The sequence below is a fragment of the Tympanuchus pallidicinctus genome, unplaced genomic scaffold, assembly GCF_026119805.1.
Source record: "Tympanuchus pallidicinctus isolate F22 unplaced genomic scaffold, pur_lepc_1.0 scaffold3, whole genome shotgun sequence".
NCBI classification, from domain to species: domain Eukaryota; kingdom Metazoa; phylum Chordata; class Aves; order Galliformes; family Phasianidae; genus Tympanuchus; species Tympanuchus pallidicinctus.
The window spans coordinates 63,958,195-63,977,890 of NW_026294747.1; the positions used below are offsets into that span (position 1 = coordinate 63,958,195).

Consider the following 19,696-nt stretch of genomic DNA (forward strand, 5'->3'; position numbering starts at 1 on the left):
CTTTTAAGTACTGGAAGGTTGCAATGAGGTCTCCTAGATCTTCTCCCAGCTCCCTCAAACTTTGTCCCAAGGCACTTGCCCATCCCAATTTCAGCATGTAATGAATCATGCAGCTCTCAGGGACATCTCCCTTTCCCTTGGATTCATACTCATGTCTCTCTGCATAAGCAATGAATTCAGTTATACAGCAGATGCAGTCATTAAGCAATTTTATTCCATCAATAGATCTGACTGAGCCGGTGTATATTTCATCTCTGTCATGGCGGGACATATATATATATATATATATATTTAATGGACATGATTAACACATCACATAACATGAAAGTTGAATAAGTGATGCACTACACCGAATCATAGAATCACTCAATCATTAAGGTTGGAAAAAGCACTAAGATCATCTAGTCCAGCCATAAACCCTCTTACTGCAATAGATCACGTACACAAACATTTTCACAATCTGTATGTTCTTACTTTTGCTTTCTAAGGTTTCTGATGAGCTTCTTTATCATTAGTGTAATTGCTAGTTCCTGTAGTATTCATGCTGAGGCAGCAGTGGGCATCTAGGGGGGTTGAGAGGAAACCACATAGGGATGGCAGAGGTAGCGATGCTGCAATGAATGCCACAAGAGGCCTGGATTCCCTCTCCTCCTCTGCCTTCAGACTGAGTGACCTTGGCAAGGTCATTTGCTTACCTTTACCTACCATCATAAAATGAGTATAACAATGGTAAGCTCCCCTGTGAAGTAATTTTGTAGTCTAACAAAGGGAAAATATCATGAGGGAGTGAGACATTGTTATCAAAGAGTGCATATATGGCATTTATTCGGCTCTAGGTGTCTAAATATAGTTGTCTCTATGTGAAATAGATATCTAGGGTTGCGCTGTAATCAGAAGAGATCAATCAATAAACTCACTGGAGTTCTGAGGCATTTTGAACACAGTCGTTCGTTGTGAACAGGATCTTCCTCCAAACCACACTGACAGTACTTACTAACCCTCCTTTAACTCCGGGAGGGCTTAGACATCGTATTTATGTGGAAGCACTATTATTGCAAAGACCTGATTTCGAGCCAAATATCCACCCTGCCCTCCTCACCTCTGCCTTTACACATTTGTTTTCTTTTTGCACTTATGGCCAAGGAGTCAGTTCCTTCCTGATAACAGCTTTCTTGTCTTGGCAGTTTCAGGATCTGGATGAGCTCGTTGCTCACTGCTGTAGACAGTGGCCATGCAGTCATCATCAGAGGAAGCCTTGCAGTAGATGGAGGTGCTGGTCCCACTGCAGGTATGACTCTCCCCTTGCAGGTTTCTCACAGTGAAGCCAGACTTTATGATGCTCTTTCTTTTTTTGGGGAACTGAGTATTGATCCGCCACGATCAGGTGAGAGATCTTAAATTTAGCTAATTTTAAGATGCTAATAAATCAGCCAATGCACAACTGAATTCACCCAGTGCCAGAAGGGTGGCAGATTTCTGAGCCCTTCTTCTTTTTTTCCCCCCAGCTATATGAAGAACTCCTGTTTGAAAAGGCCATCATTGGACACATTTGGGTCTGCAGGGGAGAGATTTTCCAGAACTTCTTCAGCTTCTGATATTTCTCTGCTTTTTCCTATTTGTGCATGAGCCTCCTGGCCAGGTTGGTCTGAAACACCATTTAACGGATCAAAGAGATTCTGATTGTCAGAAGCATGGCTGGTGAACAGGTAGCATGGGGGAATGCTGCCTTCCTGCACGGGGAGGTATTTGTTTGTTGGGCCTTCAGCACTAGGACCCAATCCAAACGCACCCTCAGCATCTCTGGGAGCCTGGGACTGTGCACCAAAGTGCTGCAGGGGTGGACAGCTCTGGCTCCCTCCTGGGTGTCCGGTAACAACCTCATCCTGTCCAGCAAGGAACAAGAGGCTGGAGGTGTCCCATGCTACCAGTGGAGCGTTTGTTTCTGCTAGGATTTCCTGACCCAGTGTGGAGGGATTTGGATCAAAGCAAGGTGGAGTTTCTGTCTGTGGATTTTGCCAATCTAAATTTGGGATGACTGTTTGGGGAAAATCTTGTCTTTCGTTTTCTGCAGATATGAAAACATTATTGTCGTCTTGAAAATCCATGTTGCCTAGTTGAATCCCAACTTTCTTGGGTAACTTTCCTAAATTACTTGATGAAGAAGAAATCCCATCCTCTACCATTGTGTTCTGGACATCCAAACTCAGTAAGTTCTGACTTTCACGTGTATGCCCAACATGTGGATTTCCATCCCTACTCAGATTTTTTGGGCTGTAATCAACTGCAGACGTAAGCTCTGGAGGAGGATTAAAAGGGTTTCTTCCACCTTCAAAGCTCATTGCATCTTCTTTCTGATTTTCCTGTGCTGACAAGAGAAATGGACAACATCTGTCCTGTGGCTGCTGAACCTGCTTGCCAACAGCTGGGTGGTCATAGACACTGAGTTCAGTTCTCAGGCGTTTGTCATCACCTGAAATGCTTGTACCAGGAGCCAACAACAGGACATCGGTCTCCTTGCCCTCAGTGGTATCTGAGCAGCTTCCAGCACTCTCCTGCTTTACATCATGTTCCAGAATACTGCTATGTGGGTTAGTTACCAGTTGGCCATACATGGCCTGAGGTTCTGTTTCTTGTAGATGGGGCATATTGTGGTCATCTGTCACCTCTGGCAAACCAAGTGCAGAGATTCTGTTGTTTTCTGGTTTGTTCTCCTGAGCTGTGTGATCAGGACTGGGTTCTTCTGGAAATCCTGATGGATTTACTTCTTTCGTTTTGCTTGTCTTCTCAAATTCTGCCCCTGTGCTCACTTCTCCAGCCAAATGACTCACGCTGGATGGCTGCACGTTCTCCTCCTGAATGACTGTTGCCTGCTTCCTAGGGAGCTCATCAGCTTTTATCTTTGGTGTTTCACTCAGCAGCTCAGCTATGTCAGGTGATGCACTCAGCCCTCCTGGCTCTGGGGAGCTGGGTGCTGCACTGGGGGTCCCTGGCTCATCAGGGATGTGGGAGGCTTGGTGTTTAGCTTTGAGTTCAGGGGGATCAGTGCCCTCATCTCTGTATTTTTGCTTCATATTCTTTGTGTTGTTTCTGGTTTCAAGACTTTGTGGCACATGTGCAGGCTGTGGGTTGTTCACTCCCTCTCCAAGATGTTGCTTGTCTCCTGCAATGGCAGTGGTCCATTTACGTTTGTCATATGTCATTGCAGGCCTCGTGTCTCCTTCACTGGTTGTGCTGGCTGAGAAGGACACATAGGCTTCATTTTCTGCCTCTGGGAGCTCTGCTGTGGGCAGGACACAGCCCCTTTTGTCCCCTAGGAACATGCAGCTGCTGGGTTTAGCGCCCTGAGATGCAGCTTGGTGGGAACTGAGCAAGCCACGAGGCAGAGGTTTAGCAGGTTCCAGGAGCACAGGGGAGGAGGCTGAGCCTGACCCTCTCTTCAGCTGGAGCTTGCTCTGCTGGGACGCAGCGAGTGGCTGGGACACCTGGCCCCCTCGCTTACCATTGCCTACATCCCCAGCCCGAGGCGCCAGTGCCTTCTTACCATCTCTCTGCTCTCTGGGCTTAGGCCAGGAGCCCATTTGCTCTCTTTGCTCAGTATAGGTGACACCAGGTAGAAAGCTTCTCTCCTTCACGGCTGCCTCTGTGGCTGTTTTTCTCTCCTGAATCAGGAGCACCATCCTGTCCACCTCGTTGCCCGCAGCCTGGTGGCTTTGCCAGCTCAACACAGGCTTTTTCCAGGAACACGTTCCCTTTCTAGCTTTTCCATCTGTTTCTGAAGGTGGCCAGCAGCTTCTGAGCTTGTTCCCTAAGAACACAGGCCTGCTGTTCAGCTCTTGCCTTTGCTCAGCCAGCTGCAACCTGCATGGCACATTGAAGGGTGTGGGTTTCCTTCTTGCTTTGGTCTCATTTTCAGCTCTGCTATAGCAGTCCAGAGGCTGTGCTCCTCTGCCTACCACTGCTGCTTGCTGCATCTGATCATCCCCTGGTTGTTGCTCCAGCCTTTCTCTCTCCCTTCTGCTTTTGGCCATCTGCTTGTAGTGGATTTGGCAGTAGAACACCCCGTGGAAGGCAGCATAATTGTGCAAGCTGGAAAACACACATTGGCATAGCTGTTAGAGGTTGTGCAGGAGGGAAGCATGAACAGCAATGATGGATAGGTTCTCTGTAGAGTTGGCTTTCAATGGAAACTGCTGGGGAAAAGGGGGGTTTGAAGAAAGGCACCTTTCAATAGTACTGTCTGCTAAGGATATGTTTGATTTTTCTTTCAAAATCTAAAACACATGAAAAATTATACATTTCCTTGTGGCACTTCAAGGAGCTGTAGGCCAGGTTATATGAGATCCCTTTATGTGCCAGGCTTGAAAACAGGACTTCATCTTTCACTTTGTGTGGACAGCATGGCCCTGAAGTGCCAGAGGCTGAGAGCTGGCTTAGAAAAGCCTTATAAGAAGAAGGTTAAGGGCAGGATCTCATTGTTCTGTGTGTTTGTCTTGTGGGAGGTTATAGAGAAGACAGACTTGTATTGTTCTTGGAGGTGTGGAGAACAAGTAGCAATAAGAACAAGCTGTAAACATGGGATATCGTGATTAGATATAGGAAAAGAACATTTTTGCTTCTGATCACATCTTGAAAGAGAGGCCGCGACTGGAAGGCTATGGAATCTCTGACCTTGGAACCGTACACACCTCTCCTGGATGAGGTCCTGAGCAACATTCCTCCTTGGACCTGCAAGGGACTGGGTGGAGGCTTCCAAGTTTCCTTCCAACCTACCCGACTCTATGAACAGGTGAGGCACTCAGACTTACTCTGACAATTAAAATCCATATCAGCATTTCTAAATTTAAATTATTTCATATTTTTCATCTCCCCCTTGTTAACATCATACAGATTCTTGGTCTGCAGGTATCTACAAGTAGACTCTAGGGATGGAAGAGCAAATTGCATTTAGGACAGCCTCTGCTCTTCCCTGTTACCTTGAGCCTATCCTGTTTGAATGACCACTGGGCCATTCTGAGGCAAAGTGCTTGGACCTGTCTTAAAAGCAAATGTATCTGGGGTCCTACAACTCACCTCAGTTTCTTCCCACAGATTTTGCAGCAGAAGCATGAGTGGTGTAAACAGACTTTGTCTGGGAAAACACACTCCATAGAGTAGACAGGCTGGTGGCAAAAGACACACACCTCCTTCGACATGGGCTGAAGAAGGAGAAACTGAAGTTAAATAACTAGAAATGGTGACCACTTGGAAATACATGTGCAAGCTGATTTGCAGAATCTGCTGCTTGTGTTGGATTTTCTTGATGTTTTTTAGATATTTGTTGGGAGAGTTCAGGCTTCTGGCTGACCTAATTCACTAGTAATCTCGGCTAGGTCAGCATTAAAGTTCAGCTGGGACAAAAATACAAGATATCCTTGGAACACTCATGAGAGAAGTGATTGATTTGATCTGGAGAAAATGGTTCACCAAACTGAGTCATTTAAAAGACTGAGTGAGCTAAGAAATACTTTTGAGAGGCTCTGACTTAAAATTCCGGATGGGCAGCTCCTGAAATCAACTGCTCACATGAACGACATAATCCAAACCCTAAAAAGATCACAGGTCTCAGTGTTAAAGCTCCAGCTGCTCCGTAAGCCATGTGGTTTACTCCCATATGTTGACTTGTGCATGTATTTTCTGCCATGACCTGATGACTGAAACACCACTTTATGTAAAGAGCCCAAGGAATCTCTCTGGAAAGCATTGACAACATCAGCTATTTTATTAATGGAGGGAGAAAGGGAATTAAGAAGCATGGATATCAGCCTATCTGCAAAAATAGCTCCAGGCTTCCTGCATGGCCAGAGGCTGCTGGCAGCATTGTAATTATCTCTGTGCCTGCATTTTGCTGTGGTGCAAAGCAGAAATGCATCTGATTTTATTGTAACTCTAATTAGGTCAGTGCTCCAGGTACAGATATTACCTCATACAAGGCTCCCTCTGCCTTTTTCTTGGTTCTGTTTTGCCACAGTTTGATTTGATAGGGTTTTACTGGTGTTCTCTTACTCCTCTGACTTTTCATTCAGCATGTGCTCATCCTGAGTTTCTGCATTGTCAGCTCAGAGAATAGACAAGTTTAAGTTTGGCTGTTACGTGGTGCAGGCTGATGGCCAGATTTTAGATTTGAGAAGAGGAAGCATGTTAGATATTTCTGCATCAGAAATATATGGTGTGTCTCAAGATGAGTTGACAAGGGAACTGGAACCTTTAATTTGCAGCAGACACCTGGTGTTTGTGCAAATAATTTAATTACCTTTCTTTTTTTTGGCTGAACATATCAGTAATGTCAAGTCCTATTTGTTTCTCTATGACAACGCTTCTGAGAAGAGTTTAATGTTCTCTGGTTTTCTTCCCTGTGTCTAGATGGATGTATCCAAACAAAAGCCCCATCTTCCCTGCAGTCTTCAGTGATCTCAACACAGCTCTGCTTTTCAAAGTCCTCTGCAGAGAGGATAGCATAGTCCTGTAAGTATGTATGCATGTAATGGTTGTCTAAACTCTCAGTATACACAGTGGACATTCAGGTAAGGGAAAGTAGGTGATATATCTACCCTAAACCAGGTTCATGTAGCTGGACAGGAATAGTCAGTTAGGCAAGATGACTTTTACCAATGTGACTACAGAACTGGGCTGATGCCAATGGGAGAGTAGCTCTGGTGAAGCTGAAGCTGAGATACACTTTCGTGCAAAGATAAGAGCTAGATCCTCCAAGTGGAAAATGGTTGCAGAAACCACATTATTGAAGTTCTGCATCTTTGGCATAGATGTTGGCTAACTAGAGGAAATGAGCAGGCTATTTGACAAAGAATGGTGAAAGGTGATGGGCAGCTGCACAAACACAGCATCATTTGTTATAATGGAGCAAAATGCCACTCCTGGCCATAATAAATCTCTATCACTGGATTGACTTTGTATGCACTTACTTTGATTTATTCTGTGGTATGGATCATGGTATCTCTTGGTACTCCTGCAGGCATTTTCTTTGGCAGTGATGAAGCTCTCAGACAAAACAAAGTTTTTATTTTGACAGAAAATAAACTACTGATGTGATTCTGCTGTATAAGAAAAACACTTTCCTTTAATTGTGACCGAGGAAGGAAACAGCTGTTTAGCAAACAAACAGTATCTCTCTACTCTTTTTTTTTTTTGGAATGAATATATGTGCTTCTGAAGTGAGTTCCGAGTTGGGGTAATCTTTTCTAGGGGATGCGGGCTCTATCTTTTATAGGGGTAGCACCAGGGTGTATGTTAAATGCTCACTCTGATGATGCATGACAAATAGATTTAGTCTTTCAGAGGTATTTTTACCATCTCTGGGAATAAGCATTTCTAACGTTTTGAAAGACACAGAGGTGATTAGCAGCCATCAAATGGCACTGCGGGCAAGGAAATTATGTTAAGATTTCTTTGAAAACATTTATAGAGTGTTGTTGGAAGGCTCCTTCAGTGCACTGCTGATTACTGCTGTACTAAAGGTTGCAGCTGGCATATGCCTTATCATCTGCTGTTTGCTTGTTCACTTTCTAGGTGCATAAAAGTTTTTAAGGTAGGGAAGATTAGCCTGAAAATGCTGTATCATGCATTGTGTTATCAATGGATGGAGAAGACAGCCAGCTCAAAGCTTTCATATCTAAGATTAAGCATCTTAACAGGGACATGTGGCTGAAATAGACTTGGGACAGGTCATACTTGATGGAGGCACTTCAAATGTAGCATGTTTCATGGTTACTGCTTCAGGAGAACTGGATCTGCAGATGAATTTCTCCTGTGACCACTCAAGGAGTTATAATCAAGGCAAGATCATCTGTCCCCTGTCTGCTGGTACAAGTAGCTTTCCCAGTGAATTTGCTCTTGAAAATATCTACCCTACAGTGTGTGAGAATGCAGTGATTCACTAGGATAAAGACTGGTGAACAATATCATGTCTTGTATCCAAAAATCCTAGAAAACTATGACAAATCATTTGGGATTCGGAAGTTTGTATGTACTCTTATATTATTGCAAGGTCTGAAGAATGGAGCTTGCAGCTTCAGCTCGCACTTGAGTTTCAAATCTCTGCATTTGTTTTTTCTCCAACTCTTTCAGGAGTTCAAGAAGCCATGTATGATACTGAAATAATGCAGCATCTGTGTCCTCATGATATCCTGGCTAATGAAAATACCATGAAAGAAATACATCCCAAATGAGCTCAGCCTCTTAAATGGCTCACTGGACATTTAGAAACACTGAAAATCCTGAAGTACAAACAGTAAAATCACTATTTTTAAGCACTGGCAGTGCAGGATATTTGGGTTTATTTGAGTTCCTGTGGAATCACTTTCTTTGCCCAAGGAACCTGTTTGCAACTTAGTAGAAGCGTTGTAAAGAGAAATGAAGCAAACCTGGTACTGGCATCCTGAGACAAGCTAAGGCTAGAAGCAAGCAAATATAAGATGGTTATGTTGGAAAAAATTCAGGAGAACCTCTGAATTGCTGATTCTGCCATTTCTATTAGTGATCCCACTAAAACAATTGGGAAGGTCTAAGCAGTTATTTGGTCTGGTTTCCTGAAACCAGTTACATTCAGTTTATGATGATCTGCTCTTTTACCTCAAACTTTGTTGTACTCTTTGGTGGAACTGAAAACCACATTCTTAGTTTTCTTTCAGCTTATGCTACTTTCCAGCTTTTGGGGTCCTAGAAGCACATCAAAGTGCTGTAGGTATATGCCTACATTCTTGGAGGAAAGCAGGAATTCTACAGATCACAGCTATTTTTTGTTATTATTCTCAGGAATGTTTCTGTGGGCTAAGAATTTTCTGACAAAACTACCAGGAACATGTTAGGAATATGTCATCAGCCACTTCCATTCAAGGTCTGTTGCTCTCAGATCCAGACTCTATGAGAACGATGATAAATCTTTCTTATTTCCTTCAGTTACCAATGCTAAAGCATCAACAGAGAGGTATTATTTATTCATACAACATTTTCCATGATTTTCATGGAGGTTGAAGGGGCCCTAGATTACTTAGCTTTAATCTACCTACCTGAGCAAGATATGGCATGAGATAATATCTGCTGTTTAAAAACATAGCTATGAGCTGAGTGATATGAAGAGGTACACTCTGAAACTGTTGTCAGTCGTCAGTGTGGGAAAGCACTTATTGGGTTGTACATCGTACCCAATGTCAACTCAACTATGCTCCTGGATTGGGGTGGTGTGTTTTATATTGCTCTCAACTCAGTTTTTAGATGGGAATATAGAAACTGCCTGCCATGGAGCTGATAGTCCACCCACATTGTAAAGAAGACGTAGATTTGTGGCTTAGGTTTAGTGATTTGGAATGGCCTTACTGTGCGATTCGACTGGCTCGTTTAAGTGGTTAATTTCAGGGGACTTTGAAAGTAATCTAGCACTCAACAAAAGAAAGCCAACCAGACCAAAGTATTTTTAGAGGTAATGTTTACCTTCAGATGAATGCAGCAATAAAAGTTAAAAAAAAAAAAAAAAAAAAAAGCCACAAAAAAATCTAAAATCATGAGTTGTGAATGTACAAAACAAAGTCACAATACAAAGAAAATTGCTTTACAAGATTGCAAAATGAACTTAAACAGTAAACAGGTATGAAAGCATGGAAAATCTAAAATAAGGTTTTTTTTGTGTATATCGAATAATAAATAACAATTCTGAAAATAAAGGAAAGCAACAACCATTCTTTCTCACCTGGAGCATCTTTCTTTAAATCTTTCTTTGGAGAAACAGCACTGATAATAGCTGTGGGGTTTGATGTAACAATTTTCAATAGCATCAAGTAGTTCTAGGAAAGGTACTCTGTTAAATTCCTCCCCCACCAATAACAGTGTCAGCCATTTGAACTTTTTAATTTATTGTCTAAGAAAAAAACCATCTAGCCCACCCATCAATGTCAGTATGTGTATTTATACATATTTATGTGTTTACGATGCCCTTCCTGGCAACTCTGTACTGAAATTAAATACAAAAGATAATACCAAGTGTTTGTTTGCCAGTGACCAGATTGATCTCTTCTTGAACTGATTCTATCTATCTTTCCTTGTCGATCAGTTCAGAGAAGCCTAACGTAGCCCTTCCCATGCCCTAAATTATACTGTTGGAGAAGAAACTGCCCAAGATGACCATGGATGGATGTTTCCCTTCTGGCAGTGCTTCTGGCAGTGCCAGGGCTCTGGGTTGTGGTGCAGCACCAAGTCTGCTGAGTTGTTCAGGTGAGGGCAGTTGTCGAGGCAGATTGCATTTGTCCTGTCTGTACAAGAACACCAAGACGAAGACCCTGAGAAGTCTTTAGGGTGTAGCTGATTCCCTGTGTATAATGTAGATAAACGAGGAGAATTTTTTTATTGCAGACTTTTTTATATAGTTCTCTCTTGCTCTTCAGGACCTCCTATTTCTTTAGCCTGGAGTTACCAAAGGTGACAAAGACCACTCCTGTCTCCTGGAAAATGCCATTGTGGATGTTTTCACTTGGGCTCTTCAGGTAACTTGGGAACACGGGTGATGCAGATACTTCATACTGGGGATGTGAGGCCACACCACATGTGGAGGATGTTTGTGTCTCAGATTGCTTGGTGACTGTGGTAGATGAAGTGATGATTTTATTTCCAAACTGGTCCATTTCCTCATACTGCTCTGTGACAGTCCGGGTAGCTCCATAGAGCTTGGATCCATCGGGCCCTGTCTTCAGCTCCAAGATGCTTTTCTGCCTCCGTGGGTTCTGTGGGCTGGGGGTGCTTGGGGAGCAATATCCTGGAAAGCCTCCTTTCACCCCACACTGGCAGCTACCTTTGGAGGCATCTGGAGGGCACCTCTCTTTCTCATCGACCTGATTGTTGGTGTTAGCAGGGGTGTGCTGTTTCACTGAGTTCTCCTCAGCATTTGTTTGGGTGGGCTCCGGTCTCTTCTCAAAGGGAGACGTGTCATGCCCAGATGACCCAGCTGATGGATGGTTAATGGAGTTAGAACTCTCCTGAGCAAAAGCATCCTTCTTTCCTGGAGTGTCTGGACGATCTGGGGAAGGGATGTCTCGTGGGGAATGTGCTGTCCTGGGTGACTCTGCTGGTTTCCTAGCAGCAGACTCAATGGTGATGTAGGAAGGTGAAGAGGGAGAACTGACACGAGGATGAACTTGACGGGGGACCTCCAGCTCTGACTTGGTTACCTCAGTCTTTTCTGCCGCCTTTGCACCTTCCACTGATGCTGCCTCCCCTGTTTCCACCGTGGTTTCCTCCTGCCTGGCTTTGCTTGACACAATACTGATTTTGCGGATATTGCTGCTGCTTGTAGAGCTCTGGGTGCTCCCCAGAGATTCTTTGAACAGACCAGAGAGCCCAGCAATGTCTGACTCAGACTTGAGACTGGAGACAGAATAAAGAGCTTTCTTGATAGCCTCCTCAATGTCTAAGAGTCGGGCAAGTGTCTGCTCCTTCAGGTGGATAATCTCAGCACTTGCTCTCTCCAGGTCCCCAAAAACCATCTCTACTGAGGAGACGCTGTCAGTGTCATCCTTGGCCTGTGTCACAGCCCCATCCTGTTGTTTGGCCTGGAGGGCCTTCTGACGAACCATCCAATCAGGGACCTTCTCAAAAAGGCTCCTCAGCGATTTCACATCCACTTTGCTTGTTTCCTCTTCAAACTCCTTCACCCTAGTCAAGATCTCTTGCAGCTCCTCTTGTCTTCTGAGATTTTCAAAGATCTCCATAGCCTCTTTGACGTTGCCTTTCATTATCTCCTCTTTGTGCAATGACAGCCTCTTCCGACGTTCATCTTCTGTTTCCCTCTTGGATTTTTCTCTCATAATAACTGCTGGCTTCTCCTGAGCAGGTGCCTCTGCCTCCACATCAGGATGTTTTGGTTGCTCACTATTTCCCTGTTGTTCTTCCTTGGAAGCGTTCTTCGGCTGCTGATGGAAGGACACTGAATGACTCGTTTGTTTCCTTTCATTCACTTGCTGCATGACTCTCTGACTTTCCCATGATGAATAGGCATTATACACACCTTCCCTTTCCACCTTGGTTGAGGCATTTTTTGCAGTGTCATCTCCTCTCTTTGGAGGAGTGTCATGGCCCACAGAGGAGGTGCTTGGCTCAGTCTGTCCTGGCATTTTAGGTGTCTGTGCTCTACCAGGAGAGGCTGCATATGACATTGAAGAGAATCTCTCCTCTTGTTGACACATCTCAGAATGCCTCTGAACTACCTCACGGGAGCAGCTTATTGGAGCTGCTGCTTTCCCATTCAACATTCCTTGCTTGGCTTCAAATCCAACCTTTCCATTTTTCACTGGCTTTGAAGGCTTAGCTCTGTCCAGTTCAAACTTGCCTTGTCCTCCTTTGCTTGCCTTGTACCTTTCCTCTGCCAGCTGAAGAGGGGTTTTGATAGGATATTTAGGCAGCTTTCTCTCAGAGCCCTGAATTGTGATAGATTTGTCCTGAACTGTAATAGATTTGTCCATGGATGACTCCAAAGTGCTATATTTTTCTTGACTCTCCCTGTGGTCTGATTGTTCACATACTTCTGTGCAACTTAACTTCAGCTCTGCAGGGGGAGGCTTTGGCTTGCTGATTTCCCTCAAGCCTGGAGTTTTTGCAGGCACGGGTGGAGGGACAGATTTTGTTGATCTGTTTGTGCTGTTATTTGTAGAAGCAGAATATGCCTCACGTAAGAGGTGCTCGGGTTTTGGTGGGGGGACAGGCTTTTTTCTCGGTGGGGCAGTGATTTCTGGTTTTGGAGGAATCTTGGGCTTTTCTGTAGAATTCTGGTCACTGGGTTTGCAGGACAGAGAAGGGAGGGAAGGAAGAGGGGTCTGGAGTGGTGAGAAACATCCTGGAGCTTCATCTTTGCTGGTTAATAATGGAAGAGCACCTTCTCTTGTTGCTTTGGTTGAGGGTGGACAATGTTCTGCTTTCATCACAGCAACTGGGGGAGGAGGAGGAAAGTCATTATCAGCTTGTGACCCTGAAGCCACTACAGCTGTCTGGTTATTATCGACTTGAGTCTCACTTTTCTTTTTACACACAGAATAGGACTGCCCTGCATTTCTGTATATCATAGCAGCTTTAAAATCCCCTTTGGAGACATTAACGTTAGACTTTTCCAGTGACTGAAGTGTGGCTTTTAAATTACCACGGACAACATCCTCCTTTTCTACCAGGCGCTGTTCTGTGGCGGCACTTTGCAGTGCTCTGATAGCTGTCTGTACATCCCCTCTGATAATAACATCTCTTTCTTCTTGCACTGATCGCTCTTTGTAATCAGACTCAACGAAAGGGTTTATATAGGTTTTCACAGGTGTGGCAGTATAAAGGCCATCCTTAATGCTAACATCTCTACTAGGCACAACTTGGTTTTCCTGGCTCAATAGTTGTCCTCCCTGTACTTCCTCTGAAGCACTGACCTTTTTATGTGATGCTATACTCTTCTGAGACACACTTGTGTGGGTCTGGGATGCCTCCTGGACTCTAGTGGTGGTGGTCCTGACGGCTGTGCTGGCATTCTCCCGCATGGTAGATGCAGACTCTTGTTGATGTACGGTTGACTGAAGGGTCTTTGTCTCCTGCTTACTAGCTACCTGCTGTCTGCAGGCCGTGTGGACTTCCTCCCTGTTCCTTTGTAGCTTGCTTTGAACATGATGTTGAATGTTTCTCGCTTCTGCTGTTGCTAGCCTCAGGCTTTGCATTGCAGCCTGAAGATCATTCCCAAGGGCCTTCTCTTCTGACTGCTTCTGGCTGGCTTGCTCAGTCACCAAACTCTGCTGTTCTCCAACCACTTCACTCCTCTCAGCTGTCACTTTGGTCTGGGTTATGCCTTGCATTGTAGCTTTGTGCTCCTTCAGACGTGCAGAGGTGGATTCTTCTTTCTCTGTATTCTTGCTGACATCTGCAACCCTTTGAATTGACTTTGTAGTTACTTTAAGTCCCCCTGACATGATTTCTTCCTTTTCCATCCCTGTGGGCAGGTTCTGAGGCTTCCCAAGACATTGCACAGTAGTGCCTGTCACACCCACAGCACGCACAACCTCTCTCTCTAATGCACCCTCCTTGCCCGTGCTTTCACATGCAAATACCTTTTTTGCTCCCTCCAGAGCCCCTGGCTTTGCTTCTGCCATTACTTTCTCTACTTGTTCTTTGTTTTCTAAGACATGTGTATTAGTCCCCTGCAAAACCCGCAGGGCACTTTCAGCTGTCCCTTGCTCTGCCTGGGCAGAGATGAGGGACTGTATTTCTGACTCCTGCTGAAGGTTCTTCAGATAGTCCAGATCTCCCTTCTCAATGCAGCTTGCAAAAAGCTGGACGTTCCCCTTCTCATTGTCCTCACGCTTAACAGTTACTGTAGCCTTCTGCTCCTGAGAAGAAGCCATCAGGTTCCCTATCGTTGACTTCACATCCCCCTTGACAACTTTTTGCTGGACAGAATGGAACAGGAGGGAATAGAGGGTCATCTTCACTGATTCTGACTTTGTCTCTTGTATGACCATCCCCTTTTTGATGGAAGCATCTTGACTAAGGAGGCCCTGGAGAGCCTTAGCTACATTTCCACTCAAGTCCTCTTTGCCTTTAATAGCTTCACTCTGGTCCAGAAGCTGCAAAGAGCTTACTTTGATCTTGCCCTCTCTGTCCTCCTCCACCAGCACACTCTGTGGTTCCACATTGGTTCTGTGCAGGAGTTGCAGCATGATCCCTTGTAAATGGCCTCTCACAATCTCTTCTTTCAGGATTTCTGGAGCACCTGGGCTACTGAGCTGGTACTTCACCATCTTCACGCTCTCCATATCATTGGCTTCAATGAGGATCCCATCGTGCTGAATAGCCTGGCAAGTACAGAGTGTCTCTAACGTTTCTCTCATAGTTCTTTCTTTCAGTTCTGCTTCCCTGCTGCATTCAGAAGCACCGAATTTATCCAAGGGCGTACTCTCAAAGAGCCATGTTGTGCTTTTCACATCTGCACGAGGGATTGGTTCTTGTGTCCCAGTACTGACTGTCACCTCGGGGTCCTTAAGAGTGTCCATGGGCTGGGTTTCAAACAACCAGGTGCAGCGTTTGACATCTCCTTTCTGGCTGTCCTCTCTCTGCACTGTGCTGATAAATGAGCTTCTGTCTGCATCCCCATAAAGGGAGTCCACAGGCTGGTTTTCAAAAAGCCAGGTAGATGTCCTCACATCACCCCGCTGAACATCACTGACACTGACCATCCTTACATATTTCTTCTGGCCCACTTGCTGGGACTCAAAGAGCTGCTTGTTGGACTGAACATCTCCCTTCTGCACATCATCTACTGTTCTGGGCACAGAAATCTTTCCTCCAGGGAAAGAGTCAAGAGGCTCTGTTTCAAACCTCCATCGGGCAGCCTGGACATCTCCTTTCTTGATGTCCTCTTGGGTGACAGCCCTAATCACAAACACTTCTTCATCCTTTTTGATCTGATCCAGAGGCTTAGTTTCAAACAACCACCGTGCACCTTTCATGTCGCCTTTCATGATTTCTTCTTTCTGCACTGAAGTGACCTCATGATATCCCCCCTCTTTGTCCTGGATAGCATATAAGGGTTTGCTTTCAAAGAGCATTGTGCAGGACTTGACGTTTGCTTTGCTCATGGTATCTTTCTGGATCTTATGGAGCTCTGTCTCATCTACTTTGTCATGGATTTGGTCAAGGGAGTAGGTCTCAAATACGAACCTTTTGCCTCCAACACCTCCACCCTTGATATCCTTCTCTGGAGGGATTTCCTGGATACCTTCAGAGCTGTCCTTCAGGGTGTCCATGGGGTAATTCTCAAAGAGCCAAGTGAATTTGTGCACTGATCCAGCTTCGATCGTTCCATCATCCTTGATGACCACTGTTGGTTTTGTTGTTGTATCTAAAGGCTTAGCCTCAAAGAATTCCTTCACTCTGGACACTTCTCCAGACTGTATCTCCACACGGCTAGAGTACCGCAGGGTTTTCTTTTGGTCAGCTTCACTGACAACACTGCTGCCCAAAGGTTCAGTCTCAAATAGATGACGGACAGTTTTGACATCAACTCCCTGTAATTCATCCTGACTGTATGCTTTACTGACTCTCAAATACTGTTCCTCTTGACCTTTCAGGGAGTCCAGGGGTTGGGTCTCAAACATCCATGTGTATGATTTCACGTCAGCTTGGGGCACACTGACATCCTCTTCTTGCTTCTTTTCAGCCTTCTCATATAGGGTGTGCATGGGCTGGGTCTCAAAAAGCCATCTACAGGTCTTCACATCCCCCCGCTGGGAGATTTCCCTCTTCACTGAGGGGTGTTCCTCACCTTGTGTGGCTTGGTGATGAATGACATCCATAGGTTGAGTTTCAAAGAGCCACTTGGCTGTTCTGACATCACCAGCCACCACCTCCTGTTTTGTAATCCCCCGTATTATATCCACTTTCTTGGTGCTTTCATCAAACTGGTCCAGTGGCCTGGTTTCGAACATCCATTTGTACTTCTTGACGTCACCACTAATGACTTGCTCTCTGCTTACAGATGTGACTTCGTGAAAATTGCCAAAGCTATCCTTGATGGCATAGAGGGGTGTAGTTTCAAATAGGATTTGATTAGCTTTGACATTACCAGGTGGAATCTTCTCCTCTTCCTTGGTGACAGGCTCAGCATCAACCTCCTTGATGCTATCTAGGGGGAGAGTCTCAAATAGAGTCTTGAATGATTTCACATCCCCTTTAACCACTTCTTCTGTGCTGGCAGCTGAAACTTCTTCCTCAAATGCCTTGGAGATACTGCCAAGGGGACAGGTCTCAAACACATGTTTTCTTTGTTTCACATCTCCTTTCTCCTCTGCTGAAAGCTCTACTTTTTTCAAATGACCCACTTCAAAATTGTCCTTCAGGGTTTCCATCGGTTGAGTTTCGAATAGCCAGAGTGTAGATTTCACATCACCTCCAATGACTTGTTCTTTGGCTGCAACACTCTCTGAAGTTTCTCCTTTCAAAGAATCAAGGGCCTGGGTCTCAAAGAGTAATCGCTGTTTACTGACATCTGCCCCTGTAACAAAATCTGTTGAAGCTTTAAAATCCTGTTCTTCAACAGTAATTTCTCTGATGGCATCCAGAGGCTGAGTTTCAAATATCCACCTTGCTCCACTGACATCTGGCCTTCCTATTTCTTCCAATGAGATCCCACGGATTATTTGTACTTTAGAAGTGTCCTTGTTGATGGTATCCAGTGGCTGAGTCTCAAACAGCCAGCGAGCTGTTCTGACCGCATTGCTCTGAATTTCTTCTCGGCAAACAGACTTGATTTCATGGATGTTTCCAGTTTTGTCCCTAATTGCACAGAGGGGCTCTGTTTGGAAGAGTCTGATAGTCTTCTTGACATCACCTTTCAGCTCCTGGATTTCTGACTTGAGCTGCAGGATGCTCCTCTCCTCCACGGAGCAGCAGCGTCCTATAGCATCCAAGGACTGGGCTTCGAAGAGTTCTTTGGCACCTTTCACATCACCTCCCTGGACCGGCTCCTTGAGAACTGCCTCTTGCACTTCAGTTTCATCTGAGTACAGTTTGTTTAACGAGTCCAAAGGCTGGGTTTCAAAGAGCCACCGGGCAGTATGCACATCCCCTCTGGCAAGGTCTGTCTCTGATAACTTTGCTGTTGTTGACAGATAGTCCCCATTGACGGACTGGTTTTCAAACCTCAGAGAAGTACTTTTCACATCCCCACCAGGAATTATCTCGTCTTCCATCATCTTCTTTGTGGCTTGATGGTCCCCAATAGAGTCAAGTGCCCAGTTCTCAAAGATCCAGCGCATGGACTGAACCTCACCGGGAAGAACTTTATCCAGGTTCACAGATCCCTGTGCATTGGGATCTTCAGTATTAAGCATTTCTGCCAGGTCCTCAGTCACAGCTTCTTCCAAGTTCTTCCTGAGCTCAGGATGCATGTGTCTGTAGAGCCTCTTTAGCTCATTTACTTGTCGCTGCTGGTAGAACTTGGAGAAAGCTTGCTTAGGAGGAGGCACAGGAAGTGGGTTGGGATCCTGGCTCCCCGGAGCGATGACTTGGACTGAGCCAGGGATGGGAGGGGGAGGTAAGTCGTCTTCCATTTTCTTGACAGCAACTTTAGATGATTTCTGAGGCTCTGCCATCTTTAGGGAAACAGTTTTGAAGGTCAGAATCATCTCTTAACATCCCAGCCCATTGGCTGTTAGTAGTGTGAATGCCAAAAGAAAAGACAGCCCAACAAGGGAACTCCATGCACATACTGAGCTCCATACCTTTAGTTCAGTAGCACACAGCACTCCAAAGCATCATATCACTGCACACACTCCGGACTTGGTGTTAGCTCTGGTTCCACAGCAACATGTTCTAAATCAAGGCCCCTTATCCAGGCATGTGGGATGGTTAGTCTATAGTCTCAGGTGTCAATCCAGCTACAGAATAAGAGAGGCCTGATTTGGACTGTCAGCAAGAGAGACAGACCACGAGAATGACATAAAGAAGGCTTATCATCAAGTAGCAAGATAAGAGTTAATTTCTGCCTCCTAATTCCAAATGTGGGGCAGTGAGGGAACTTGAAAAGAGTCTGCAAACAAAGGTTATACTCCAGGAAAATGCCAATGAAGTATTTATGAGGAGATCTTGAGAGTAAAAACGGTGAGAGAGAACCAAATAAAAGTGTGAAAGTGAGCTGGTGAGGACATCCCAATTTTGGGTAGGCAGCTAGCATGATGGGTTTTCGGTACTGCCATTGGCTGCCCATGGCACAGGATTGGGGACTTTGAAAGGACATCTGATTCCCCATTGGACTCACACATGTACCCCACACCATCACTTGCATGAGAATAGGTGTACAGTTCCACAGTGAGAGATTTAAATAAAGCTTTTTTTTAATTTAAGACTTGTACAGGAGTGAGGCTAACTCATGTGCCCTCAAACCCACTGACATTTAGGCTGTTATGTAAAAATGAGCAATTCACTTGCTACAGAGCCAAAAGCCAGTATATCACTGCCACATCACATCACAGTACTATGGCCTATGAACTATCCCAATTTACATTTAGACTCACTCAAACTGAATTCAACTGGATTTCTCAGCAACATAGGTACAGCAGAAAAGAGAAGGCGCAGTCATGACAGGCTGGACAGTGGTTGTTCTGACTGCCTTTGAACTTTACTTTCAGCATTTTTCTCCTTATCTTGGGAATTTTGAGCACAGAACAGCTGAACTGAATACCTGTGGACTGCGCTGGATTGGCTTTTTTCCAAAGGGAAGGTATTTGAAGCCTTTAATCATTATCTAAAAAGAACCATAATCCTGGGGCTTTCCTTTCAGTAAACAGATCTGCTGATCCTTGGCATGCCTTTGGAGTTACGTCTGTAGAGTTATGCCTGGAATATTATTAGTTGTTGCTCAAAGCAATGGCGCGCAATGTTATTTTGCTCTGTTAACACACAGATCGTTCTCGCTAAAAATAAGTGCTGAACATTAGTAAGAAAAAAAAAACCAAACAGCAAAAACAAACAAAAAAAAACCCCAAACCAAACAGACCTAAACAAACCAGAATACCAAAACCAGCATATTTGGCAGCAAGTGTAAAACGCATATTATTTGTACAAGCCAACGTACTTCGAATCTCAAATGCACTTCTAAAAATAAGGTGCTTCTTTTTTTTTTTTTTTTTTTTAATCT

At 44.7% G+C, this 19,696-nt stretch overlaps 2 protein-coding genes across 5 annotated transcripts in view; both read right to left on the reverse strand.

Moving 5' to 3' along the window:
• Nucleotides 1-5,195, reverse strand: part of LOC128085238 (uncharacterized) — a 36,766-nt gene extending 31,571 nt beyond the window's left edge. The window contains exons 1-2 of the mRNA XM_052692326.1: nt 5,071-5,195; nt 3,483-4,086 (exon numbers count right to left, since the gene is read on the reverse strand). Coding sequence (XP_052548286.1) covers nt 3,483-4,086; nt 5,071-5,192 — 726 coding nt within the window. The 5' untranslated portion in view covers nt 5,193-5,195. The remainder of the gene's footprint in view (nt 1-3,482; nt 4,087-5,070) is intronic.
• A 4,266-nt stretch (nt 5,196-9,461) lies between these two features.
• The window catches only part of XIRP1 (xin actin binding repeat containing 1), a 31,497-nt gene continuing 21,262 nt past the window's right edge, over nt 9,462-19,696 (reverse strand). For all 4 annotated transcript variants that reach the window (XM_052692323.1, XM_052692322.1, XM_052692324.1 and 1 more), the window contains one exon: nt 9,462-18,152. In XM_052692323.1, the coding sequence (XP_052548283.1) occupies nt 10,437-18,152 (7,716 nt within the window). In that variant the 3' untranslated portion in view covers nt 9,462-10,436. The remainder of the gene's footprint in view (nt 18,153-19,696) is intronic.